Consider the following 27884-nt stretch of genomic DNA (forward strand, 5'->3'; position numbering starts at 1 on the left):
AAAGAAGAACATTAATTTGAGAGCTGTTGCTTCACTGAGCATCTGTGATATGGCCAGAATGGGATTTATGAATTTCTTTTTGAGCATAACACATATATAGCAGCGTCTTTAGGTTTTTATTTTTCCTTCAAGAAAACATTGCATTATAAAAACTCATGCTCGTGCATTGCGTCGAGATCATGACAAATCATGCTTGTGCATGTGCATAAACGGAACTACAAGTGCAAAATAAAATAATTTGCATCCCACTTTTGTTTGCGCATGTGTGCAGTCTGCCCGCTTAAGGATACTGTGCATGCAAGTATGTTTAATTATGCAAGAGTAAAACTATTCAAATGTATTAAATTTGATTTCTTTTGACTATATGCCCCAGAGTACCTCAATCCATCCCATTCTGTTTTTCGTTCTTCCTCGATCTCTCGATCTGAGTGTGTGTGTGCGCGCGCGTGCGTACGTGCAGGCGCACGAGTTTCATTACGAAGCACAATTATTCACCATTCAAACACTATGCATGCACGAATTACGGTAAAGCTCACCGTGTATGCGTATATACCGGAGTGGAAAATTAAGACAGCTTGGATATGTCGGTAAAAAACAAACAAAAAAAAAAAAAAAAAAAAAAAAAAAACCACCAAACAAACAAATAAACAAAAACCAAGGAAATTGCACATGTCCATCTCTTTCCAAATTTTAATGCCGATTGCAATCGACTGGGAAATTATTTACGAGCACCAATAAATATAAGATGGCAATTAAAGTGTTTGATCAATGTTCGGTGACATCTCTGAAAGAGGGTATAACTCGATCGATGCACAATGATTGAAACTTTACTGCTAGCTGGCTCCTCGAATGATACACAACTTTCGTGCCTGGCGGGTGGTTTTTTTTTTTTTGTTACTTTTTGTGAGCACGATATCACTACCGTCAATCGTGCGTGCGCGGATCAGGGATCAGAAGGAGCGAGGAAGACAAGTAAGCTTCGGTGGAAGGGAGAATACTCGGATTTCTTCGAAGGGACATAACTCCAATCAATAATGAGCAGCCCATAGCGAGACGTCTTCGAGAAGTATGGCGTCTGCAGGAGGCGAAGATTTTTCTCTTGACAATGAACCTAAAAATCTTCGAAAATGCCTGGAAATATTGAAAAATGCCAAATCAGATAACGAGAAGTTTGCAGCCTTGTTGATGGTAAGAAAACGTGTTTTGCGCAGTTGATGCAGATTTCCCCCAGCTTTTTTCGAGCACTAAGAGAACCACGCAATCAAATGTGAATACGAACGATCGAACTCTGATGACTGACAATTTTAAAATAAAAGGGTTACATTTAAGTAAGGATTTAATTAATTTTATTGAAACTTGTTTGTAATTCAATTTTTATTATCTTTCCGCTTTGCGGTAAATGTTTGTTGGAAGGAAGGCGTTCGCGTTGCACGCACACTCGAGGCACTTTGTGTTTTTGAATAATTTAATTAAATGAGACGAAATACCAGTTACTCGATGAAAATTAGCTAAATTTATTAAATTACACAACTTTGTATCAGACTGATAATATGTTTGGAAATTGTTACAATTTTTAGAATCATTATTAGCAGACTTTTGCCCCCCTTTTTTTTTTAAATAGACAATGGTTTCAAAGATTCATTAAAAAAAAAATTGTTGAACTGTAATTTCATTTTAAAGAAGCTTTGTGATAACTTGTAGTATCTGGTACTGGAGTTTTGGACATAATAACATTTGTTAGTAAGCATCATTTTCTTTAATTTTGAAGGTAACAAAAGCAGTGAAAGCATCTCAGTGCAACACACAAGAAAGAAAAGCCATAATTGAAGCTATGGGACTGCCTTTTCTCACAAGGCTGATGAAAACAAGTGAGTTCTTGCTACAATTGAAATTTAAAAATATATATTTAGATAACATGGATTTTACTTTTTGATTTTTATTTTAGTTAATATAGAATTCATTTCTGTGAGATGAACATGAACAGGAAATTTGAAAAAAAAACTACATTTCAAAAATATACTAAAGTTAAGGTACATCATTGTTAATTTTTGAAGTAGTCCTTCTAGATTGATGTAATCATTTTTTCAAAAAAGATACTCACAGGCAAACAGTAAAGTGTGGATGAAAGAGAGTTTGTAAATTTTTTTTTTTTTTGCTGTGACATTGTTAAGTAGCTTTCAAAGAGATCTTGGATGTGGTTGACAATAAAGCCAGTATGTTAGTAACAGAATGCTTACATTCACTAATTTTATTATATGTTTCATTTTTCTCCTTCAAAAGAGAATGTACCTGAAGGTTGCCCACCAAGTATCTACAGGTCACTTGCACTCAGCATCTTGTCCAGTCTTTGTGAGGATCCTTATGTAGTGAGTTTTTTCAGCATTATTAATATTAATTAATATGTTATATATTTGAGTTTTTAATGGTTATCATCTTTCATTGATTCATCATTTAATTAATATCTGTTGTTTAAAGTGAGTAAGACAACTGTGAGAGCCTTACTTTTATGTATTCTTTTTTCCTTTTGCCCATTCATGGGAAAACATATAGATTAAATAATATCCAGTATCAAAAATAGCATTTCCAGTCTGAAATGGCTTCTGTTTTTTCTGTTGTTAGTGTTACTGTGTTATGGATAAGTAAATTTACACAGTGAGATGCCATTAGTTGTGCAATATATTAGAGCTGTCACTTTAAAGACTTTGCTATTCACTGATTGTGAGACTGAGCATAATGATTGCTACATTTGCAAACAACTTTTTCTGGGATGGCTCATAATATCATGACAGAGTTGTTACAGATGCTATATACTCTGAAACTTATTTAAAAAAAAACCCTAACTGTAAATCAAACTCTAGCCTAGCTCCTATAATTCTGGCACCTTTTCTTGGTTGGAAAGTGTTATAGTGTCCTGAGCCATATGAAATGAAAGATCCATCCTGTTTCCATCTTCTACAGGCTTGCCTTCCAGAGATGAAGAAGCAAGTTCCTTACTTGAATGAGATCATTTTGGCAGAACCAAAGTGAGTATGTCAGCCTAGAGTCTTAAAAATCCATGCTTAGTAAAAGTACATGAGTGCAGATATTCTTTCAAGCATATAGTTTCGATCATCAAGACATAAAATAATAATTTGTGCTACCAATATCTTTATGATCTATTTCTGTCATATTTGTCTCAACTTCAGACACTTTACCACCCTAGTTAGTCTGTTTGATCCTGATAACACTGACCTTTTGTCGCACAAGCGATGTTTGACAGATTCTTTGTCTTTGTCTGTGCACTTTGTTCATGTTTTCCATTTTATTATTCGTTTGTGTCTATCATCATATGGATGTTATTTTCATCATAGCTCTTTAAACTCACTTCCACAGAGGGAAGAATACTGTACAAATTCAACTATTATTTGTTTTTGCATAGAATCAAATCTTAACAGGGAAGAATTTATGATGGCTTACATTTGTGTTTATGTTACTTCTTCAGAGACTCGGATGATGCAGAGGTGCTGAGACAGACACAGATGGATTGCTTTTCAGTGTTATACAAGATGGGTGTGACTCCAGTTGGCTGTGATTATCTTATTGAAGGAGGTTGTCCTCGGGCTTTGGTTGGTGTTATTGTCAACACTTCATCAGGTAAAAGTTTTGCTCCAGGTATGAGGAGAATGTATAGTGTAAAATGCGATCAGCTTAGAAACTGCTTTAGACATTGATAGACTCAAGTGAAAAAACAAAGGAGAATTAGTGGCATTGTCACAACAAACGAAATTGCTTTGGGGCAACTGTTCTGGTAATAATTTTTTGTCTTTGTATGATGACAGGCAAATGAAATTGAGATCAATAGGAATAACTGTTCCTTTAAGTCTGGCATATCTTCTTTACATCTTATGCTGCATCAGCAGGAATTTAATGTATATTCCTCGCGTAGGATATAACATCTTCAACTCGTCCTCTCCATCTTTGCTGCTAAAATATCTTTTGACCTTATCATGGACTGAAACAAGCTGGTAGACTGAACTCTGTTGAAATAAGAAAGAAAAAAAATTGTTCACATGATTCTGAGTTTCTTGAAAAACTGCTTGATATGCCTTGCTAATAAAATAAATACGTAAATTTATTTTGGAGGACTATTTTTGCTCAATCAGGACATCAGGTTGTGCATGTTAGATTATGTTCATCGTTGAAGCAGCAGGTCATCTTGATAAAGTTAATGGGCATATTGGATGCCATGCATACTTGTTACTTTCTGATAGTTCCTGAATCAGAATGCACCCAGATTTTACACAGATAAATGCCTTGATGGCTTATTCAAATCCTGGTAGATGTGGAGAGCAAAGCAATGGGAGTTTTGCTTCTAATGCTGCGACAGAAGCGCCAAGCTACCTGGACCGGCTGCCAGCAAGCATTACAGCAGCTTTTATCTCACCTGTCCACGCAGGTTAACACCAGACAGGTAAGCATTGTAGAACCATCACTCAGTAAGTTCATTATGTTTGTAATGGCGTCATTCATGGAATGGATGGAGAAAAGGTATACAAGTATTTAAATTTTAAAAAATACACAATGTTTAATCTGCACACATTTGGTCTCTCTTGCACATATGTTTATGTGTGCGTGCATACTCTAGCACGCATGCATAATTTGACAGTTTCAGATGATCAGTAGATTACTAGATATTTGGATTGTACATCGTCATAATTGAATTGCAAGACGTACACATTATTTGCTATGAGTCAAACTGAATCAGTTGATGCAGTCCATGAACCAGTCTTTTTTTAAACAGCACGTGTTTCATTTTTAGTTATGGCTTGTGTGTATTTTTTATACAGTTAGCTAACAAATGAATCATGCTACAGATAGTTACAATTTCTATATATTATTTTATTGAACTTACAGGATGCCAGTAAATTCAGCATGTGTGACATTTTGGCTTTTATTCTTGCCATGAGCCCATCAGTAAGGCTATTTTCTTCTACTTACTGTTTGATAAGATTTAAGCATAATATATGCAACATCATTGTTTTATATTCTGTAAATCTTAAAATACAATATTAAAATAATGGAAAGATGGAGAAACACTGAAAATATTACGTAAAATTTGGATAATATGGTTGCAATAAAGAAAGGTAAGAAACAGATGCTGCTTTTGTTACATCATTAATTAAATATACTTTGAATTGATATCTGAAGGAAATTAATGAGTTGAGCTCACTCATGCTAAGTTTTCACTTTCATCAGGCAAATATTTTCATGCTTTGTTTCATTTTTATTTGTGTTTTCAGCTAAAGTATTCAGAGTGTAGACAAAGATGGGTAAAGCCCTTGATGGTGACTGTTACACTGCTGGTCAAATCCAAACTGGGTAAGGCCTGAAGCACTTTAAAGAAATGGATCAGCATTCATAGATGAGGATCATTAACTGGGTGCAGCAGGATTTGTGTTTATGCATAACTGAAATCCTAACATACTATTTCTTTTTTTTAATTAAAAACATGTTGATAAATCGTTCTTTATGGAAGTCCATCCCAGCACAGTTAACTGCACCTTTTTAAGGCAAATCTTTTTTATTCTTAACACCGTCAGTTGTTCTTCTTTCATCTATCCTTTCTGCATCATTTCTGCCATGTTCTAGTTGATACAGAAGTTAGCCAATTTTATTCCAGAGGAAAAAAAAATCTTAAAAACCTGATGAATGATTGATTGTTTTATGATTTCTGCAGGTGAAGGGCAACGGCAGAGTGTGCTGATGATGGTGTCCAGTCTGGTGCAGTTCATGGGAGTGACATGCCTCATGCCTCCTGTTGCACCAGAACCCAAGCTGCTGCAGCTAGTCACTCACCTGGCAGCCATTGAGGTGCGCATGGCTACGGAAAACTGCTCTGCACAACAGGTACCTCACACCTTTGCTGCTAATATGCAGCCTTTTTCAGTGTTTGATATATACAGTAGTTGTCAGTTGGTGTATTTCTTGACCCTGCAGATAAAAAGAAGTCAAATGGCTTGAATATTACCACTTAACTCGATAGTATCAACCACTTTTCTTTGTTCCTCATTCCTTATAATTAGCACACAAGGAAGAAAGTATTACTCAGTATTTTAAAATTTTTAATTCAGCGATGTCATTGCTGATCATATCTATTTTTTTGCCATTTAAGGATTAGACTCAGATCTGAAGCCATTGAAAAAATATGGAAACAAATCACTTTTACAAGAAGCCGAGGCTTATTTCACCATTTGCTGGAAGCTGACATATTTAACTTAGCTTAAGGGTTAAAAATGCTGAAGAAAATGCCAGAGCCTTTGTGTTGAAAAAAAATTGTTTGAAATTATTTTACAAAGCTACGGAGGCTGAAAGGGAAACTTCTGTCCTATTACAATCTCCTGGAAAACATCATGTTCTACATTCTGGATGCCAACGAGGAAGAGTTGTCTGCCAGCCAGGTTAAGATGATTCACTCTGCCATGCTAAGCGCGCTCAAAGGTGTGACCTACCTCCTGTCAGAAGTCAGTTATGGCTACATGAAGCTGGTAAGAGGATATATGCATAAGAAGGGTACAGATTAGTTTAAGGTTTTCTTCCTTGCAGTACTGTGACGTATATTTCTGAAAACTTTGGACAATGAATCATTGTAATTTTGTGATGAAGGTTAGTACAAGCAGATTTTAATCTCGGTGGAGTATTACCATATGCTGGTTTGGCTATGACATATGCCTGACATATAGGTGTTCATCTGTCTTTATTGTAGAAGCTGCGTGACCCTATTGTGCTTGGCTCTATACGCATGCTTGGGGCGTGGATGGCGGAGGAAACAACAGCTCTGCAGGATGAAGTGGTTGATCTTCTGCCTTTTCTCATAGGCGTGTGGTAGGAAGCTTTTGCTTTTTTCTAATGTGCTTAGCATTTTATTACGTGTATTCAATACTTGGTGAGGGTTTCATTTTTGTCCTCAATTGTATCTTGTACTCCGCTAAAATAGCAATTTGTTGTGCCTGATACAGACTATTTGCATTGCCGACATAGCTAAAATAGTGAGACATCCTGGCTGACTTTGTGTTATTTAATATCAAGATGTTTCTTAATTTTTAATTTAAGCACATATTTCTTTCTAAAGCAAAATTGAGGTGGGACTGCTAACAGAAGACAGTACACTGACCATGGTAGAAGAGAAAAAATGTTCAAGCTTGCAGGCACAAGGTGAGGAAGGTTCACAGTCATCTAAGAAAGGTCTGGCAGCGATAACTGCCACAGGAGAATCCCAAGCACTGGTTCCAGTATCACAAAGCAGTGACCAGCTTTGCAAAATGGGTGTAACTGGGCCTAGTAATGGAACCAGCTTCAGCAGATTTATGGATGGTGGTGCAGAAGTCAGCGACGAGGTTGTCACTCAGGATACAGCAGATGGTGCAGTGGGAGGTGATTATGAACCGATGTCTGTGGACGAGGCTGGCGACTCCAGTGAAGACCTTTCTGGAATGGATCAGCATAATGGTGGGGAGAAGGATAAGGCTATGATAGGAATGGCCAAAGACTTTGAGAACTTGCTGACTGTACAGGAGGACCTTGGTGCTGCAAGCCAGACATTTGGCTCGGAGCCTACCACGGTGGATGTGATGAAGTAAATGCTGTTTGCTGTATTGTTTCTCTGTTGTCTTTCTTGTCTTTCTTCAGTATTTCTTGCATAAGTTACTTGAATGTGCTGTCTTTACTTACCAAGGAAAGGAGATCTCTGTGGCACTGTTATCATTTCATCATGGATTTATTCCTGCTGCCAATTAATTTAATTTTTCTTATCTTTCCAGGATAGTTCTGGCTAATTATAATTTATTAACTAACTCTTACAATAAATCTTCATAAAATTCTCAAGTTTAAAGAAAACTATAATTTTTAATGTTTGACATAAAAAGGAGAAAACATTCATCTGTCATTTTAAGAGGTTGGTAGCTTTTGTTGTAGACATTAAAATGATACATTTCTGTTTACTGACTGCTCTAAAATGTCACTATGCATGCATCATACATGTGCACAGTTATCATTTATGTTGACACTCAGTCATTTTACATTACACTATGCAGACATCCATCCATGTGCACTTAATGCCCACACCTAGTAATTTGTACACTACGATATGCAGACACATGTACACACTCGTGCCCACACCCACAATTTGTACAGTACCTACATGTACATTTTTGCAGGTACCTCATGCCAGGGTTCCTCCACATAACTGTGGATGATGAGGCACGAGACCTTATGGTAAATTGTGGCTTGCATGAAGCTCTCCTTCTGCATTTTATTAACCTTCATGCTCAGCTGACTGGAAATCCAGCCTCGGAAGACTTGCAGGTGACACACCCTTTTCTTTATAAAATTTCAATACCATTTTGTTTTGTTAGCAAATTTACACTGACCTGCCTTACAAGAAATTTTTGGGTACAAATATGTGTTTTTAACTTTTATGAATGTATTTTTTGAAAAATCTGACTTACTTTTGATGATGTATGAGAATAAGTGTCTGCTTGTCTGCTGTATTAGGGACGAATGAGCACGTTGTGCAATGTGCTGCTGAACTTTGCTGTGACAGACAAATCACTGTGCTCTGTCGACCCAGTTTTCCAGGATCTTGTGGAAAGGGTTGTTCACATTCTTCCCTCTGTGGGTATGTGATATATTAGTGTGGATACCTAGAATACTGTGTTTCTTAGAGACTGCAGGCATTGTAGAATTTGTCATGAATGTGCAAGTAAGAGGGAAGAGGATGAAGTTGTGAAGCTGCTATTTTTGAAACTTTTATACTCAATTTAAGTCCAGTGACATGTCATTTGGATAGATAGCAGCAAAAGATGTAATATAAGGTGTTTAAAGAAATGTTACAGCAGGTTGTTATTATATCAGTCATATGTAGGCTTTTATTTTTTAAATTTATGCTTATATTGGTTATACTATATGCCACCGCTGCTATGGTGCTAGAAAGAAAATCCACTTATTGAATGCAAAAAAATAAATGTCTGGTTAGGCTAGCTGCTGTACTTTTTTTTTTTTTTTATTGCTGTGGTGTTTATTGGAGGATTTTAATTGGCAGTGGCAGAAAATGTTGATACAATTGCTAATGTTTTTTTCTGCATACAGTGTACAGACAAGAACTTCTGCTATACTCATGTCACTTGACTGTGCTTGGGTTGATGCTGACACGTGTACAGGCCCCACACTACAGTGAGTTGTGGATTTTGCAGTTTTCACATTTTAGCTTTCATTAAAGATCCTGTGTGTAATTATTACTTTATTGCTTTTGTATTTTTGATGTGAAAAGTAGTCTGTTAGTGTTTCAGTAGCTCAGCTTATAGAACATTACAAACCTTGTCAGAGACCTGTGTCAAAATCATGTATTAAACATGGCAGCTTAATTCTTAAGCACACGGCAAATTTTAATTGCATTGGTGAACAGCTGGTTATAACATTTTTCTCCAAATCATATTATGTTTTTTCTCAGGGACGGAGTCAGAAAATCGCAAAAAGTTTTTCACTGCATGCATTACGTTTCTGAGTCGAGGACTGGAGGTTCAGGTGCGCCACAACAAAGCTGTGGGCGTCAAAATTTCTGATGATTACAAGACAGAATGGCCTCAGATGCATGATCTTTGGGTGATATCTGTTCAAGGTGAGGGGCTCAAGTTGATGCCTTCTAACCAGAGTTTAAAGGTCTAATTTTTCATTCTTCTAATGACAGGTAAAGCTACTATTTCCCCACATTCAGGTGAATGCTTACCACTTCGGCTGCTGTTTGAATAAGTAAATGGAAGTCTTGTAGTTATGTGATTAACTGGCAATAAATGTATTGCTTTGCAGAGGTCACTGCCATTTTGGCCCAGTTTCCTGATCTGGTAGAAACAATCTTAAAGTCTGCTTGGATTCCCACCCTCTGCAAAATCTTGATTGATGCAGCAGGTGAGGGGTTATTTGGTCTCTGGTAATAATATATTCAAACATGTACAGCAAATTAAAAAATAAAATGAGTAAATAAGAAAATTGTTGAAACATGTTTTTATTTGAGCTGTACTAAAAAAGGCTAAAATAATTTTTTCCCCATATGTCTTGGGATTTTCCTTAGTACATATACTTTGAAATATAAAAGTGGTGGTGGGTGGGAGATAAGAAGATAAGTATTGTAAGGGGCTGGTAAACAGATCACAAAAGGTGTGTTTTTACAAAATCTTTGTAGTGGTTTGCAGAATCTTAAATTTTGGATAGAGGAAAATACATTGCACCAGACTACAGGATTTTTGTCCCTGAATTTTTTTTTACGTGGATGTGAAAGTTTGAGAATCAGATAAAGATCTTAGAGACCATGAAGGAACAGGGACAGACAGAATATTTCTAAGATACAAAGGAGCTGCCCTCCTGTAGAAGAGTTCAGCAAGTTGCAGCCTAGCATCTCAAATTGACGAGGGCATATAATCCTTCACCTTCACTAATAATCATCATACTTATCCACACAACACTAAAACAGCTAGGAGTATTATTTGTGATGTTGATGTAAGGTATTTATTGAATTGTGCTGTTATGGATTTATAATTGTGGAAATGTACCATTCTCTGGGTAAATATGTTGCTACTAAAGTGTGTATGTTATGTCCATGCTCTTTTTATTTAATTTAAAAACCATTCTTACATCTCTGTTGGCAATTTTAAGCAAAAGGTCTTGATCCTGATATGAAGCCAGTTCTGCTGGCATTTATCTACAAACTTGCCACTATTGATGACAAAGCTCGGACATTGATCACTGAACTCCGAGGTGTCGAGCTGGCCAAGTGAGTATCCAGGCATCATTTATCATCCTGATGCAAGAGATGTTTAATGTCCATGGTTTTTCTTTTTTTTTTCCATTCACCAAGATAAATAGACTTTCTTGTGTTTTGTCAGACTTGTTGGAAAACAAGTGTCCTTTTATGCCTACCATCTTGACATGATGTCAGTCATTTTCTTAAACAAAATATTATTATTTGAAAATAATATTTAATCTTAAATTGTCCAGAATTTAAAATTCTCGCATTAGGATTAAAATCATAAACTCTCTTTCTCCAGGTTGCATGGCATGTTGGACTTGGAACAGGTTTTGAAGAGAGAACACACATGAATGTTGATTTAACAAGACTCATAATTATTTTCTTATGGGCTGACTGCAAATTTAAGGCACATCACAAGTGACACATGGTGATCACAGGTTCTCCGTGCTTTAGACATATATTTCAAACAAAAAAGATCACGCATGTACATGTTTTTGTCCAGCAGAATGAGGTGATCTGCATAATGACAAAAAAATGGTCCTGATGTCATAGCTTATTGTTGGATCTATATATAAATAAATGTCTTGTGAAAGTTTAACAAATTATATGTCAGTAGAGAGCTTCAGATTTCTTGAGTTTTTCTGAGTGAATGATAGAATACTTTGTGGTGTATTGCTAGACTCCTAGTTCTTGTAAACCTCATTAAAATTTTTGGACAATTGATCACCAGCTCATCACACCATTGATGTTAAAATCACAGAGGTTGATCAATGGAAGAGAAGCAAATACAACAGCTTCATCCATCTTGGAGGTGATTTTGGATGCACACACATTTGGTTTTGCATACACATGCCTCCGCACAGTCCTGTATGGCTCAACCAGTAACACTTGTGGTTAGTGCCATTGATGGTAATTGTCAAAAGACAATGGGACTCTTTATTAATGTAGATAATATAATTTACACATTAAGATTCTATGGTGCACATTGTTTTAAATAGATGGGTTTCGTATCAGCAGAGTACAGTGCTTCCTAAAATCTGAGCAAATAACATTCTTCAGTTCATCGGACATTTTCGATGTGTTATCTGATGTCATTGGTAAATTCTTGCTGTCATGCCTGGTCATAGCAGTGTGATAATCTCAACACCCAGGTAAACTGACTGTGATGGGTGCAGTTTAGTTTGAACGACAACAAAGGAAATAACTAACATTATGCTCTTTATTCATACATTGCAAAATAAAATGCAAAGCTTTACAATCAAACCTTAGCTTCTTGGGGAACCATTCACGAGCACCTACAAGACACTAAAAAATTCTAAGCAGCTGCCCCTTTGGCTTGCTGATATCAGGGTTTTATGTGCAGCAGCAATTGGCCTACTGGAGTAATAAAATCTTTCAAAGCTACAAGGAATAAAAGATAAGTGAGAAAGGAAGTTGCTGAAATGCATTTGGTGGTACTGATCAGGTACAAAAGGCAACATTCCCCAGTTGTATCACTTATCAAACAAGCAACATGTTTATTGATGCCTATGATTTTAAAAGTGGACTGTTTTGCATAATTTTCCCAACATGCGAAATGTCTTTAGAATCTAACATGCATTAACTTAATATTAAGTGAAATATCAAAAACATTGTTCTTTACTCATTTCTTTTTATCCTTTGTCTTCCATAAATCAGTTGTAGTGATACAAATTTGGATTATTTTTATTATAGTTTAAAATACACAACTCAGATGCCATGTTCTTTCACACACAAATACTGGAAGGTGGTTAACGAAGACTTCCAAAAAAGTTACAAATAAACCTAGCTCAAAGTAATGAACTGACATTCCATGCTCCCAGCTTAGCAAGGCATGTACACTTAAAAGTTCACAATGTGCACAAGTGTTGTGTTTGAGGAGTCAATATTCAAGGTCTCTAAACTTTGTCAGTTAAGCTTAAACTCATTCAGTACGGTGTATCGTTAAAACTGAGCTATAAAGGGTGCTTGCATTTGCAGGTACGAACTGAATAGAAAAAGCTAAATAATAATCGGTGATAGAGATATGAACAAGTTAACAAAAAGTAAATAAAATAAATTGTAATGAAAAAGTCTTTTGTGCACAGCTTTCCTTGTTATTTGAAAATATTGAGAAAAATACTTGTGGGCACACAAGTTCATAATTCTTAACGAAGGAATGTGAAAATGTAAGTAAAATATATAGATAAGTAGAGAATAAAATTCAAATGTTACAAACAAGAATAAACTTGTTTGGGGGGTTAAAAAAAATTCCACCTGGCTGACTGCATATTTTGTAATTTTACTCACCCAAGTATTAATAACTCTCTATTCTCGGCAAAGCTTTGGTTTTGCTTATTCCCCTTCCTCCCCTCCTCTGGTTTGCAGCTGTTCAAGAGGACAAATACTTGAAACAATTTTTTATGATATCTGTGTAGCACAATACTGCTTATTCATTTTACATTAGTTTTTTTTGTATTGTTGATAATAAGTTGTGGGGGGTGGGGGGAAGTGATTGGAAAGGTGTGCATATTCATCAAATCACATTTCTAGGGTATGGTTCTATGTCCCTTAATAATGAACGATATTTCCTGCTACTACTGAACGAATTCATCAACACTGAAGTAACAAGTGGATGGGTTGATGTACAGGGAGGCGACAATTCTAAGCGACAGATTCATGAAATATTTAAGTACAAAAATGAGATCGTATACACAAATGTATGCAAATAAAGTGGGGGGGAGAGAGCTAAGGACAGCATAGAAGAATAACATTAGCACAACAATGGAAGATCAACAGCGTTTTTCATAAAGAATAATGAAAAGTAAAATATACACACATATTTTTAAAAGTTAAAGTATTCTGGTAAGAAGATTTGTATAATATTCAGTGGTATCAGGTCTTGATGCCAAGAGCATAACATATCTTAGTGTTAATGGAGTATAATAAAATAGAAATGTTTGTGGAATAATGATTGTTATGCACTTCAACATGAACAGGAAAGTACATATGATTGCATTTCACAGCATTACTAAATGCCAGCAATAAACACTAATACAGAATGAAATCTGTGCATAGCATCTAGTATATTTTCAACCTTGTAGTACCATCTTAACCTGCACACATTACTCACAATTCATTATCCTTTATTTTGATGAATTCTTGGGACTATTCAAGTTTTGGTTGTTTTTTTAAACCTTATTGAAATAGCAGTATTTAATATATAAAGCTTAGCATTGAAGTACATATTTGCTATCAGGGTTCTCAGTGATACAATGTCATGGAAACTATAGGCAAGGATGGTGCTTAAAAATGCATCATATGATCAATATATGATAAACATGTTGCAATATACCATCATTCTCTGCCATAACCAGGTCACCAACACAACCAATTACAAGCATACATGCAACCCACAGCTTAACAGTACTTTGCAAACTAAGCCATGACATTTACAGCTAAGATGAACAAAAAAAAAAAAAAAATTCATCCACTCTACAGCATCCTTGTATCCATGAGAAATGGGACCAAAACATGCATGAATGCAAATCAAATATGAGTATGAAATTTACTCATAGCACATTAGTTACTTTCAGCCTACCAAAAACAAGTGTTCAAAAATGATCTCACCTATCTTCATTTTTACCACAGATGTGTTGGTGCATTACCCAATCAAATGTCACAGATGATTGCTTATCTAAACCTGCCTCAACTTAAAGATAATCCTTATGGTTAGGAAACTAATTGCACAAGTTTTAGAGGCCTTCGTGACCTGCTACTGGCCTATCTTAATAAAACCCTAAAGATGCTCAGGTATGCAGGGGCACTTGGTAAGGAGTAATCAGATGACAAAAACAGATAATTTCAAAGGGTTTTGAACTTGTTATGTTAGGGAAAGGGGACATAACATTTTGGTCCCACCTTGTTTAAATCTCAAGTTATATATATATAAAAAAAATGTGCATGCATAAGAAAATGGTTTAAAAAAAGGGAAGCCGTTAATAATGTTGAGGGCAAGCAGCATGCATTTTTAGTTAGCAAATTATACCATATACATATATATATACACAACTTGTTCTCCTTACATTACTCTTGTACAATTCAGCTGCCATGATTGGGCTTAAGGATGTTTTCCTTCATAATTGGGCTGTAAACACTCTTATGGTCTGGAGTATTTTGGAATTATACAACATATGTACATAATCTGATATAATTCAGTTAGGTGTCTTTTACGAAGAAAAAAAGCACCTCTAAATTTTTTTGCAATTCTTAATTACTATTATTAGCAGTTTTAAATTGATGACAGAAAGCTGTCCCATGCAAAAAAAAAAAAAAAAAAAAAAAGAAAACATCACTGTTAAGATCAGTCATGGCTTTTGTACTGGAATTACTGGATTTTTAAACAAGATTAAGTTTGGGTTAAGAGTTTTGCACATGGTGTAAATAATAATGATTTCAATAGCACTTAAATTTAGGAGCTTATGATAATGCCAGCATATGGTAGTTCATTCACGATACTTAACTACTATGACCCAACACTTTAAAATGCGTAACTATTTGGTCCAGAAATAAAATCTACTATACACAAAAATTACATCCTTTATAATTCTCACAATGCTGGTAAAATAGAATAAATTTTCAGAACTCAACATACATGAAATTACAAGCTTTACAACAGAAAAATACATTTCTGTTATCTTAACTATGGTTAATACCAAAGCACAGTCATCTTATACTCAGATGATGAATACCCTTCATTGCCCTCACACACTTGTTTTTGAGGTAATTTTGCACTGAGGTTTCTTCAGTTGCTTTTCATTTTCTTGGTATTTTGCTGATTTTTTTCCCCATCTTTTCAGGTAACTTAGAAGCAGCAACATCTTTAATCAGTAATATTCAATGCAATATGGAGTAAAACTTCTAATGTCCATATGTAATACTTCTCATTATTACTATTTGGTGTCGGAAGTGCTAAGGCAGAAGTTAAGTGAATTGGAAATATTTAAAATTCTATAATGTGAAAACAGTTTGTAATGTGTAAAAACATCTGTGTAAAATTATTTTAACAATAAGTGCACTTGAGCATGCAACTGTTAGGGCTCACATGATTTAGAAGGCACTTCAAAGCTTCTAAAAATAGGAAAAAAACTTAATGAATTTGTTGTTTGACAAATTTTAGATATAAGATTAGAAAATTCTTCTTCTTCGTTGTTGTTGTTCAATAGTAACAGTGGCAAATAGTCCCTAAAAAAATAATTGGTCTTGATTGCCAATGTGGTGTGGTATTAACAAGACAGTCTTAATGTGTAATTAATATGAGGATAATGCCTGTATCTCCTTATCTGAACAATGATGGTCATCCATTTTCTTTCTGGCTGGCTCTAAAGTACCTCCAGATCTGACGACCGGATGGTTTCTTTCTCAGCAAGGATAAATTTTGGAATCTTTAATTTGTTAGTCCTAAGCTTCCACAATCTGCTTGCACAATTTACATAATCACATTTGAGATCATGACATAATCAAAAACACTTGCATCACATGAGCCACCATGAACAGGGCTACCATATCACACATAACTTATACAAAATCAGGTGCATTACGTCACAGAAGCAACCATTACAATTACCACTAAACAATCTTCAGAAAACCAACCTAAGTACAATTTGTGAGAAACTTTGGCATCTTTTAATGAAATGAGTGTTGGATTGAAAAAGTATAAAATGATTTAGAATATATGTGGAAGGAAGTATTATAACTATTAGTGACCTTAAAAAAAACTTTCCAGATGTTGAGGGAAACATAGGTGAATTATTCTGCTTAAAAAAAAACCAGGCAAGCTGATCATGAAACAAAAATGCCTTTGTCTTGATATACATATATTTAAATATGTATATATAAAGGGTGGAGCCTGATTGTCTGAATATGTCAATGCAAACATGAATGGTATGTGACTGATGCTGTGGACACGAAAGGTTTGCCAAAGGTAACTCTTTTAATGCCCAGAATATAAACATGAGCAAACAGAATACTTCTGTATACATCTTTTAATACTTTGGAAAAATTCAATAAAAAGTATAAATATAATGCATGATAAATCCAAGAATCATCACCTCATGCATTTGTGAAATCCTCAGAAAGGGCTGCATTTGACCTTAGCTGCTCCAAGTCATCATGGTAATGGTAGTTGGTACATTCATCAATGTTGACATATGTTGTCTTGATGTTGCGTTGCTGGCTGCCAGTGATGTGCTCAAGTTCCTCTACCATGTTTAGAATGTCGGTGACCAATTGCGAGAAGGTGGGACGACTGGCTGGGTCTGCTGACCAGCAGTTTCTCATGATGGCATAGCTGGACAAAGATATAGATACCCATAATGCTAAAATGAATGCAAGGCATGTTTAAGTGTATCAATGCAACCTCTTGTCATGCTTTAACTTTTAGCAGGACACTAAAATCACCACCAATTAAAGGTTTAGAATAAAATTGAAGTGTTTACATCCAGAGACCACTTAAATAATTAAAAGGGGCTTTAGGTAAAGACTTTTAAAGAAGCATTATGTGGTGCAGACAGCCTTAAGTGGCCTGAGAGTCAGGTACCAACAGTGGCTGTCTTAGACGTATAAACAATGGCAAACGGTCTGTCACAGAATTTGAGTGAGATGGCTAGAAGGAAAAAAAACAGTCAAGAACTGTCGCACCTAGTCAGACAGGATAGAGGGTCTTTCCCTCCTCCAATTACCAATGAAGTAGGGCTAGTCAGGTGGGTGTGGTCTTCCTTTTGTTCATGCTGATTAGTTGGTTGAAGACGCTGGTTGCATGTGTTTCTCCAGTGACATCCCGAGTTGTGTGTGTATTTATATGTATGAAGTATTTCACAAGATGCTTTTTGGTAACTATGTCAGTGCAAACAAAGCACTAGGTCAACAGCTGACACATTTTCAACCATCTTCAAAGCCAAGCAACCCTTCTTTGAGATCTAAATTTGACTCAGGAGGGCAAAGACTCAAGAAAAAGTCAGAACCTTAGATACTAGGGGGGCAGTCAACGGCAATGGACATTAGGCCTGTCAGCTGTTGTCATGGAAATTTCAAGGACTACATACTACCTGTAAAAAATAGAAGTTCAACACCAAAGCCAGCAAGAGAGGTTGCCCTTCTGGACTGGGACTTGCTTAGTATATATGTATCCAGGGGAGTAGTCATCACTCTGACATAGTTGGCAGACCAAGTGGGGAAGTGATGGGGTGCTACAAATGGAGAGTCATTGGTTACTGGGACTGTTGGCTTGAGACCTATTCCACATAACTGTCACCCATGTGCCCATCTCCCTGGGGTCAATCATTCATGTTTGGTGAGAAAACACGAACACTGACAACCTCTTAACGATGAAATGCAGGATTTTCATGTCCGTGTTACACACAAGCCTTGATGGCAGCAGAAGAGGGAAAGTGGGTCAGTCTCATGACCCTTGACACAAGTCAATGTCATACTTCTGGTATTGACTGGGGAAGAGGGAACGAACAGGAAGCTATCCTATTCTGAAAGTGATGGTAACATCTGATCCCAAAGCCAGTCCAATCAAATGCCTTCTTGAACTCCCAGAAAATGAATTTAAATTGCTATTTATGCTAAGCAAATGTAAATATTCATTTCCTGAAGTTTTTCTTTGAAATTTCATACCTAATTGAGAGATTATTACCAGCTCTACATGTTACTATAATGTGGTCAAGTACTCACAGCCTGTCTGGACAGTATTCTGGCCGAGGCATGCGTCGTCCTGCCTTGAGGTAACGTATGATGTCCCAGTTGTCAACTTCTGGGTATGGAGTCACTCCCCGCGTTAGCAACTCCCACAGAACAACTCCATATGACCACTGAGAAAATATAATTCTATTGAATATTTTGCTTAATGCTGCTCTAAGAAAAACTATAACCACTAATCACAAATGCCAGTTTTGTAAATGAATTTAAAACAAAACATAGTTCAAGAATTTATTTGTTCAGTATTAGGTCAAAATGATCTATCTTTATTAGACTTGCAACACCCCGTAACTTCAAGCTTTTCGTAATTCTAAAATATGTTCTAGTTATGTTTAAGTATAGAACATCAAGTTAAAGTAATGCTTACTTTTTCCATTGTCACTCTACCAATGATAGCAAATTCCAGTAATTTTCTTTTCAATCAGAAACACTGAAGTTTTGCTCTTCATTTTAAAGTGTTTAAGTACATCAAATATTCTTATAAATCTAGTTAAAAATATTATCTTTGACTGTAATGTCTTTCTTGTTATGCAACAATGTTGTAAACTTGTAATAAGAACAAAAAAGCATGCGTTGCAAGTTTAAAAGTTTACATACACATATATCAATAAAATAGTGATGTATAACCCAATTTATTATTATTACAATTCAATAAATTCATTTTAAATGCAACATTTAGCCCTTTCAACTTAAAAATGACTGATGCTGACTCACCACATCTGACTTTGAGCTGTATGTGCCTTTCTCCAGACTCTCCAAAGCCATCCACTTGACGGGGAGCTTGGCCTTCTTGTTCTCAGAACTGTAGTACTCTTTTTCATAAATGTCACGAGCTAAGCCAAAGTCAGCCACCCTCACACGGAATTCTTCATCTAACCTAAAATAGACATACATTAAATCCCATTCTGATATTTTCAACAGAAGGCAACCCTCAAATCAGTGTTTTGCATGAAAGCCGGTGTGCACTGATGTGCCTCTGGATAGAATATTTTTACAAAAATTTGCACTTGATAAAATAACAGCTGATATGACCATGAACTTGTTTTACTGGTGTATACAAAGCTTCTTCTTTAGCCACGTTTCAACTTAACTACTAGAAAGAGGCTGGTGTATATAAATGTTTTGGTTTAGTCATATCCATTGTTCAGGCTCGCCGAGACTAACAGCGGAGAACTTTGCAAGAGGCTAAGCACTGGTCTCGGCAGACAGACAGCAGTCCACAAGTACACGTCTGTGATGTGACATACAACTCACAGAAGCAATACAAATCTCACACAAAGTGTACTTAATTATGAAGCAGATGTCACTAGGCATGGGAACTGGTTTTTTTAAATACATGTACTTCCAAAATGTAAAGTTTTGTAAATGTCTTCTCTCAGACATTGCTGTCACCTGTATGAGTTCCCCTCTAATTCACTGCCTGTCTGCACCAATGTTCATGCTATATGCTAACAGTAGTAGAAGCTGTATGGATACGAGCTTTCTTATAAAAATCATTGGTGACACTTTCTTGCTGTCACTTTTGTATGATAATGAACATGTTCATAGTAGCACTCTTCCTGACTTTATACATTGGTGTGATGAGCATTTCCTTGACTGTCATGCCACCAAAACAAAGGAAATGATCTTTATAATGAACAAGTCAACAGTATTGTCCATTGTGATGCTAGACAGTTTCATTATTTTTTCTTTCATCTCCTGGTTCTACAACCTTTCCCTAGGGGACAGAACAGTCTCGTCTCCCTTATGTTCTGTACAAAGATCATTGGAATCAAGCACAGGGACATCACAGTCTTAAGTAATCAGCAAATCCTTAGGAAAGCTACCTGCATCCTCACTATTCTTGATCCTGTTCTGGCAAGTGGGCTCTCACCTTTTGGAGTCTGGCCACAGATATGTGATGCACGTATGCAGAATAAAACATCACTGCAACTGTCATTTCACGTGCCATACTCTTGATCAAATCCACTAGCCATGATGTCATGTCAGTCTGAGGTGACCTAATGCAGTGTACCAACTATTGCTCTGTGTGTGTGTATATATATATATACACAGAGAGAGATATATTAATAATTTTATCCACTGCAGTCAGCATATATATATATACACACTCGGCTGTATATTGAAATATATGAGCACCTGTAAATTTTGGTTATAACTGCCTTTTAAGGTTAATCAAGTTGTATTATATAATCTGGTCTATAGATAATCCCTAAATAATACAATAATTAAACTAGTTTAACCATCACTTATTCAAAAACTAAATTGTCTAAAACTCCTCAACCAAAATGGAGTTATGCTAGCGATGATTTAATATCAGCTGTCCACCATTTAAAGCTGCACTTTTTGTCACAAAGAATCTTTCTGCTTGATATTTCCGTTCAAAATGTAAGCTAAGAACATTTAAAACATCTCTTTTCTTAATATTTAAATACAGAACTACACACACACATCAATTTATTTAAGCAAAACCTGGAATAGCCTTCCAAGAAAATGCTGACTGAAGTCTATTAAAATTTTGTTGGGCAACCTTTTAACTTTTTAATGACCCTAATATTTATGGAAAAAATAGTGAAGGAATCTGTATGCCTACAGTAAATGTTTTATCACTTCAAACTAAAGTATCATCACACCTTTCATGCATTACAGCTGTAGGCAAAATACAAGCTAGCAAACTTACATGCAATTTCTGGCAGCTAGATCTCTGTGTACAAACTTGAGACCAGCCAAGTACTCCATACCACGAGCAATGTCAACTCCAAACATAATCAAATCTTTGGTTGTGGGTAGCTGAAAACAGAAAAGTCACTAAAATGCTGCACTAAACAGTCACTAATGGCTTGGCCAGAAATACAGTTTTCAGAATTTTTAATTACATGTGATTCAGCACAACAAAGGTGTGAGCAAGTAATACAAAGTCTGGAAAACTCTGGGAGGGGTGGGATGAATAAAAAATTAGGTTTTTTCTTTGAACATAATACTTTCATGGATGGGTCATACAAATTGCTTTAGTTCTTTTAGATAACTTAGCAAGAGAAAGTCTAAAATATTCTTCACAAACTGGGGTGCAAATTGGAAGATGTGACTCTTTGGCCCACAAATTCTCAGTGTTTAGTATTTGATGCTCCAGATTTTGAAAGATGTTAAACTTTTTAATACAAACTCCAAGATTCAGACCTACACACTGTGTACATAGCCTGAGACAGTAAAACCTGGGCAAAAAGATCAAAAAGTAGAATTTCATCATAAAATGATGCTCAAGCTAATATACTGTTCGTATAGAAACTGACACTGAAGATATGGTAAAACGCATAAAAAACAATAGCAATAAATAAATACAAGGAGAGACAACTAGTACTTTTAAATTATAGTTTAATGTCACCAAATAAATGCTTAATATTTTTTCCTTTCTTTATTAAAAAAAATCCCTAATAAACAAAACAGGATAAAAACTGAACTCATCAATACAAGTAACAAAATTTGTTTTTACAAGATGACTTCTGTAACTCCACAGCATGACTTTCCCTGTAACTTAAAGTTTGTCCTTAATACTTATGGGCTTCACATGTTTACAAAAAATTAATAAACATTTAGGGAAATTTGATCAACTTTAAATTTAAGTCATATATTCAGGGCTTATCTTTTTATTCTGCTTTTTTAATTTAGGCATTTTCATTAGGAACTTTTACAGTATGATCATACACAGCAATTGAACCACTGGCTGTATTAAGAGCTGTGGGAGAAATGAACGATAAAGTTATAAGCAAAAGTCTAGTTGTGTAGGTTACAAACATCTATCAAACATCATCAAAACAAAGCTGAAGGCTTTAATGTTACGAAGAACAGCAAAAACTGAAGAAAAAGGGAGGATCACAGCTGGGGATGGAGGGTGGGGAGTGGAGATGAGTAAAGGTATTACAACATAATGCACACCACCAACACAATCAACTAACGTTATTAGAACTACAGTAATAATACTAAAACTATTATTATGGAATGAATCTCATGAGCAAATAAATCATTCATGAGATCTCATTCAACAAGCTAAAATGAATAGCAAAAACACCACGGTAGAGGACTGTGATCTGCATCTGGGATTCTGTAATAATTTAAATTCTTATTAAGTAATTTATGTATTAATTTATGCATTTGTTTATTTACTGTTTAGTGCTCATAGCCATTTCTTTTTTCCAACAGAAATGTAAACAGTGTTGAAATGTAAGATTTGAAGGGTTGGGAAAAGATGCAATTAATACAACACACATATACTAGGTGTGGTACTGAAAATTTAGTGTGCAAATAATACACCACACATAGCACTGTATGGATGTTCTGATTTCTTTACACAATTTATTTTTTAAAAAGTGATATCACCTAACAGTTTCACTGACCTCATGACATGTATTTCTCAAAAGCATGCACAGCTGATATTATATTTCTCATTAAATGTTCTCACAAAACTTAGAACAAAATCTTGAAGAACATTTAACTACAAAAACAGAAAAGAAAATTTTAAATCAACATTTTTGCGATTAACATAAAGTGCGTTGAATGTGCACGTTAATACTTACCTATCCTGACAGGAAACTGCATGGAAAAAGTGAATTGAACGTGCAGTATTCTTTTCTCACCACCAGTGATTAATTTATTTTCACCACAGGATAAAAATACACTGAGAGTTCCATTGCCAGTGTAACTCAAATACTTTGGTACTGAAGTCATAGGTTTTTTTCACTTAAAACCAGGAAACCATTGGATTTGAACAAATGTTAAAAACAAAAATGAAAAGTTTTAATATTTGTACAAAAGTGTGTTACTTTCTATTTTATTATTCATGGCTTATGTCCAATAATAATATTCATTAATAGCATTAATATTTAGAAGATGCACATTGAACATTTATGAAAATTTATGGCCAATGCGTTTCTCAGATGTCCTTTTGCCTTTAGGATAAGAAGAAAGATGCAGGTCTTTTAAATCGTCACATGATAAAATTTACAGCTATTACTAGATCTGTTAAAACAAACTACTCCATAAGCTGAAAAAAAAGCAATGCTCTTTATTATGGCTGATTAACTCCTCAGTGACTTTAATTAACACAGCAAATGTCAAGTTCATCTAGAAACATTTTTTACACAAATGAAACAAAGTGGTTGGATTCTTGAGGCTGTTGTCAGTATTCAGCAATGAATTCACACAATACAATTTCTGCTTCCATTGCTTGTCTTTCAACTGGGGTGCTTGTCAAATGCCCTGTGTTTGGATAACTTCTTTACCCTATTTCTGTACATTGCACTTGTGAGTCACAATGATCAGAGGATGCAACCTTAACATTTTGTTACATAGTTTACAAAAGATGAGCTTTTTGCTATCAAATGAGACCTCCAACACACCCTCAAATTTCTTATTTAATTTTAAGTGGACAGACACAGTCTTACTTTTTGGGGTAAGAGAGTCATTTTGATGTCAAATTCCACCATTAAAAGAAAAATTAATACATACAAAGTCAAAGGTAGAATCAGAAATATGAATCAAGAATAACATTTAGATGCCATATGATCTCTAACTACTGATTATGATTTAAACTCCCCCCACCTTAGAAAACCATTTGCAACATAAACTGACAGTAAATTTACACCATCTTACAGGATCAGGAAAAGAAAAATGTAGGACTTTTCATGTATGACTGTGCATGCACAGTACAGGGAAAAGTGTAGTAAAACAAATACTTGTGACTCTGTACTATTGGCACTAAGACTAATTCAAAAATTTTATAATTTAAAGTAGAACCAAGATGTACCACAGTTATTCACAATTAACTACTTAAAGGACACTTAAAGACTTGCATTTGTTCTTCACTCACCTCCTTTTGACCAAGAAGTCCTGTAATTGAAGATTTTTTGCAAAAATAACTGCCAACTAAAATATAATAGAAAAAATTCTCACATTGTTCGGATCCCGAATGTAGGTATGAAGATCACCATGAGTCATGAAAGGCAGAACAACCAAAGGCATGTCATCAAGGTTCAGGCAGATGCCAATTAGAGTTAAAACATTGCTATGGTGAAAGTCCTTCATGATGAGAGCTTCTTGTAGAAAGCTGTTGAGCTCTATTTCACGGGGATTGTTGTCTGAAATATACAACCATAGTAAAGATGGACCACAAAGCAAGCAGCCTACCTGTTGATGAAAGATGCCTATAAGAATTAAGTACAGAATTTTCTGCGAGAAAGTTTGAAGCTCACAGATAATAAATTTAGGTTTTAAAAATAAAAGGTAGGGTTAGCAATTGTTTGACAAGATGATACAAAGAATGAGTGAGGATGGGGATAAAAAGAAAATGAGAGTGAGAGGGTATGAGCATGTATGTGTACAAAGAGAATGACAGAGTGAGGAAGACGAAGCAGGAGTGAGATATGATGAAAGCATAAATCATGTCAAGCAACTCCTACAAAATACACAGAACCTCCGCAGAAGCAGTCTATTTTAAAATATGATTAAACAAGCAAGAAAGTCATGATTAAAAGCAAATGTTGGAGACACAATCATAAAAGAAATAACATTGTTACACTGACATACGCCCCTATAACTTTTTGTGTCATATCTAAGAGAAGAGTTGCAGTAGGGAAGGTCTTGAACAGAAGGTTTCACTGAATTTACCAGCTATCCTCAAACCCCTTTGCCTTTCTTTCCGTGTGATAGTTTAATTTCTTTTAAATTGCCCCCCCCCCCAAAAAAAAAAAAAAAATTGAAGAAAAAAATAAGTGTAAGAAGTGCAATGGAGTTTTGAAAGAATCAGCAAAACAGCATCACCAAGACTTACCATGAAGTGTTTTCACCGCCACCAAAATATCTCCTTTCTGTTCTGGCAAAGTAAGAAATCCTCGTCGAACGCATCCAAAGTTGCCTGTAGTTTAATTATAATTAATACGAATGACAAACAATATGAACAAAAAAAGAATTTTAAGGAATCAGTTCAAGGTGGCCTCAACATTCATAAGACATTAAAATATTCTTCCACCATTTCCAAATCAAAATAAATGCCCTATGCTATTTCAAAATAAGATTTAGAAAAGTGTCTGCAAACTATCTGCTCACTCTATTCCTATCCCATTTTGTTTTTTATGAACATTGAAGAGAGTAGTTTTCATTTCCCTTCATCAAAAGTTGCATTCAAGCTTTATGTAGTTTATAAATCTGAAGTTTAAGTTGGTATGAAGGCTCAAATTAAAAAGAAAAAAAAAGAAATTTTATCTTATGTTTAAAAAACTTGACACCATCAAAGATAAAAATACTATTTTTGGTGGTAAAATTTCTTTCTTCGAGTACTTATCAGAGGACTCGACTATGTGGAAATCACCCACATTGTGATCTGGTACAGTACGAAGAAAAAATGCGTATTCACATACCTTTACCAATCTCCTCTCCCAAAGTCAAACAGTCATGGTCTATAAGTAGGCTTTCATTTTGAATCAATTTCAGCATGTCCTCATCAATATGGTGTAGAGGTGATGCTGCTGCTCCATGTATTTCAGTACGGTCAAAATAGTCTACAAGCAAACAAAACACTTGGTTACAACAAAAATTCTTATGAGGTCACTGGTCCACTGTGATTGTGAGAGCTTCACACATGCTAGAGAGCCATTCTTAAAGTAGTAATGCGCTTTGGCTCATAAGCATGATAGGGTTGTGATGTTTATAAAATCTGGTTCAGTGGAGCTTGTGTTGCTGGTCAAATATTGAAATATCTACAGCTGAAGCAATACTGAATATGTTACAAAATGGAGCACAGCAAAAACGTGTGATGTACTAATCCTGTGAATGCAATACTTGTTACTAAAAAACTGTTTCTTTACAGTACTTTCCAGCATATCTAGAAGAGACTATTATAGACATAAGGACTTGCTATGGTACTCAAGAAGATATTTTGCAAAAAATTCAACAAGGTTTTCAATGCTGAACACAGCAGGACAGAAAATGAGACCAGAACAACAGTGCATCCACCTGCAGGTTGCTGTTATTGTTTTCAAGTAGAGTTAAGAAACAACTGTTAACCTTGACAAAAAAACCAACAACCAAAAAACTTAAACTGCTAGAAATGATACTTGTATGTTATGTACAGAAGTTGGGAATACACGTACCTGGCATCAAGCAGAAATTCTTAAAGGTATACTGAAGGCTGTGATAAGGCTGCGTTGACGGTCAAAACGTTTAAAAATTATGTTTAGTTACGATTGCAGTGCACGAGAGCAATGCAGAAGAAATAAATGATTCGTTTCTCACTTTATTAGCACTATTTCGGTTACCGATCTTTATAAAAATAAAAAAATCCAGTGAAATCGACCGTTGTGTCCTTCCGCCGAGTAACTGCGATAGCTTCCCGAGATGGTCAAGCAGATGAACTTATGTGTGATGTAGGACCAAGACAGACAGCAATTGTCAGTGATCATTGCTAGGATTTGAACTTGTGATCGGTGGTGTCTTGTGAGTTAATGTATGTTTTAAAGTGAATTTTTCAAAACACAGTTTTAAAAATTATAGAAAACAGTCTATCTCACTTGGTAAGCAGTCTTGGTCATATGTCAAAAGATCACGTGACAGAGAACAAGACTTTGTCTACACAAACGAAAGAGTCCCGTGCATTTTGTCTAATTAAACACAACATGCTACACACCTTCAACTTTTTCCCCATGGACAGACACAAAATAGACGAGATTCAAATCGATAAGTGAATGGAATAGTTATAAAACAAATCTTGCATTAGTTTTGTAATATGATTAGACATTACATATGATCACGAATTTTGTCAATGGTCCATACCATTTTCTCTGGCCTCCAGTGTGTAGGTTCTTGTTCCATTAGCATCCAGATTATGCATTCCAACTTCATGGCCTGCAGTGTAAGCAATTGTGGTGGAAGACTTAGGCTTGAAAAACCCAACTCTCTTCTTTTTCATGATAACTACCAACACAATAACTCCTAGGATTATCAGGATTACCACCACAACTAGGGCAATTAGAGCTCCTGTAAGGCCTGCCTGTGCACTTTTCAAATAAATAATATACCCAATCTGTGAAGCACTGAAGTTGAGGTTACCCAGCTGCACCTGGCATAAGAACAAAATAATAAAATCAATTTATACCCTGAGAACATGATTTTGTTGTCATTGTCAAAGTTACTCTTCCTACCAGTATAAAACCAGGCACAAAGTCTTTTTAAATAAAATATCATTGATAAAAACAATAGAATTTACAGACAAAAGATTTTTTTGTCCATCAGCTAGATTTCAACCACTCATATTTTATTGAAAAACTTTACATATCAAAAGGTTACTTAAAAATATTGTGAA

The 27884-nt window shown here is 35.4% G+C and overlaps 2 protein-coding genes across 2 annotated transcripts in view; one reads left to right on the forward strand and one right to left on the reverse strand.

Annotated features, from left to right (window-relative positions):
- Positions 1–1007: 1007 nt before the first annotated feature.
- On the forward strand, positions 1008–11402 carry LOC112558997 (neurochondrin-like). The gene is made up of 19 exons (XM_025229792.1): positions 1008–1188; positions 1769–1868; positions 2281–2366; positions 2959–3023; positions 3482–3633; positions 4320–4450; positions 4894–4953; positions 5280–5358; positions 5717–5886; positions 6336–6524; positions 6743–6861; positions 7109–7612; positions 8193–8340; positions 8530–8653; positions 9124–9207; positions 9485–9652; positions 9841–9939; positions 10684–10801; positions 11076–11402. Exons 1-19 carry the CDS (start codon positions 1069–1071, stop codon positions 11125–11127), a joined length of 2568 nt encoding a protein of 855 aa, XP_025085577.1. The 5' UTR covers positions 1008–1068; the 3' UTR covers positions 11128–11402.
- Positions 11403–11980: 578 nt separating this feature from the next.
- LOC112559599 (hepatocyte growth factor receptor-like) overlaps positions 11981–27884 on the reverse strand; it is a 28192-nt gene continuing 12288 nt past the window's right edge. Inside the window, 8 exon segments of the mRNA XM_025230932.1 lie at positions 11981–17123; positions 18512–18648; positions 19250–19412; positions 21216–21325; positions 24482–24666; positions 25359–25442; positions 25945–26085; positions 27356–27641. Of these exon segments, the coding sequence (XP_025086717.1) occupies positions 16886–17123; positions 18512–18648; positions 19250–19412; positions 21216–21325; positions 24482–24666; positions 25359–25442; positions 25945–26085; positions 27356–27641 (1344 nt within the window). The 3' untranslated portion in view covers positions 11981–16885.

The sequence above is a fragment of the Pomacea canaliculata genome, linkage group LG3, assembly GCF_003073045.1.
Source record: "Pomacea canaliculata isolate SZHN2017 linkage group LG3, ASM307304v1, whole genome shotgun sequence".
In the NCBI taxonomy this organism is placed as follows: Eukaryota; Metazoa; Mollusca; class Gastropoda; order Architaenioglossa; family Ampullariidae; genus Pomacea; species Pomacea canaliculata.

Bases quoted from the DNA above. Each gene is read 5' to 3' on its own strand.
- LOC112558997 (XM_025229792.1), top strand. From the start codon at position 1,069: ATGGCGTCTGCAGGAGGCGAAGATTTTTCTCTTGACAATGAACCTAAA. The intron at 4,451-4,893 runs GTAAGCATTGTA...TTGAACTTACAG, and splicing joins CGCAGGTTAACACCAGACAG to GATGCCAGTAAATTCAGCAT. The intron at 6,525-6,742 runs GTAAGAGGATAT...TCTTTATTGTAG, and splicing joins GTTATGGCTACATGAAGCTG to AAGCTGCGTGACCCTATTGT.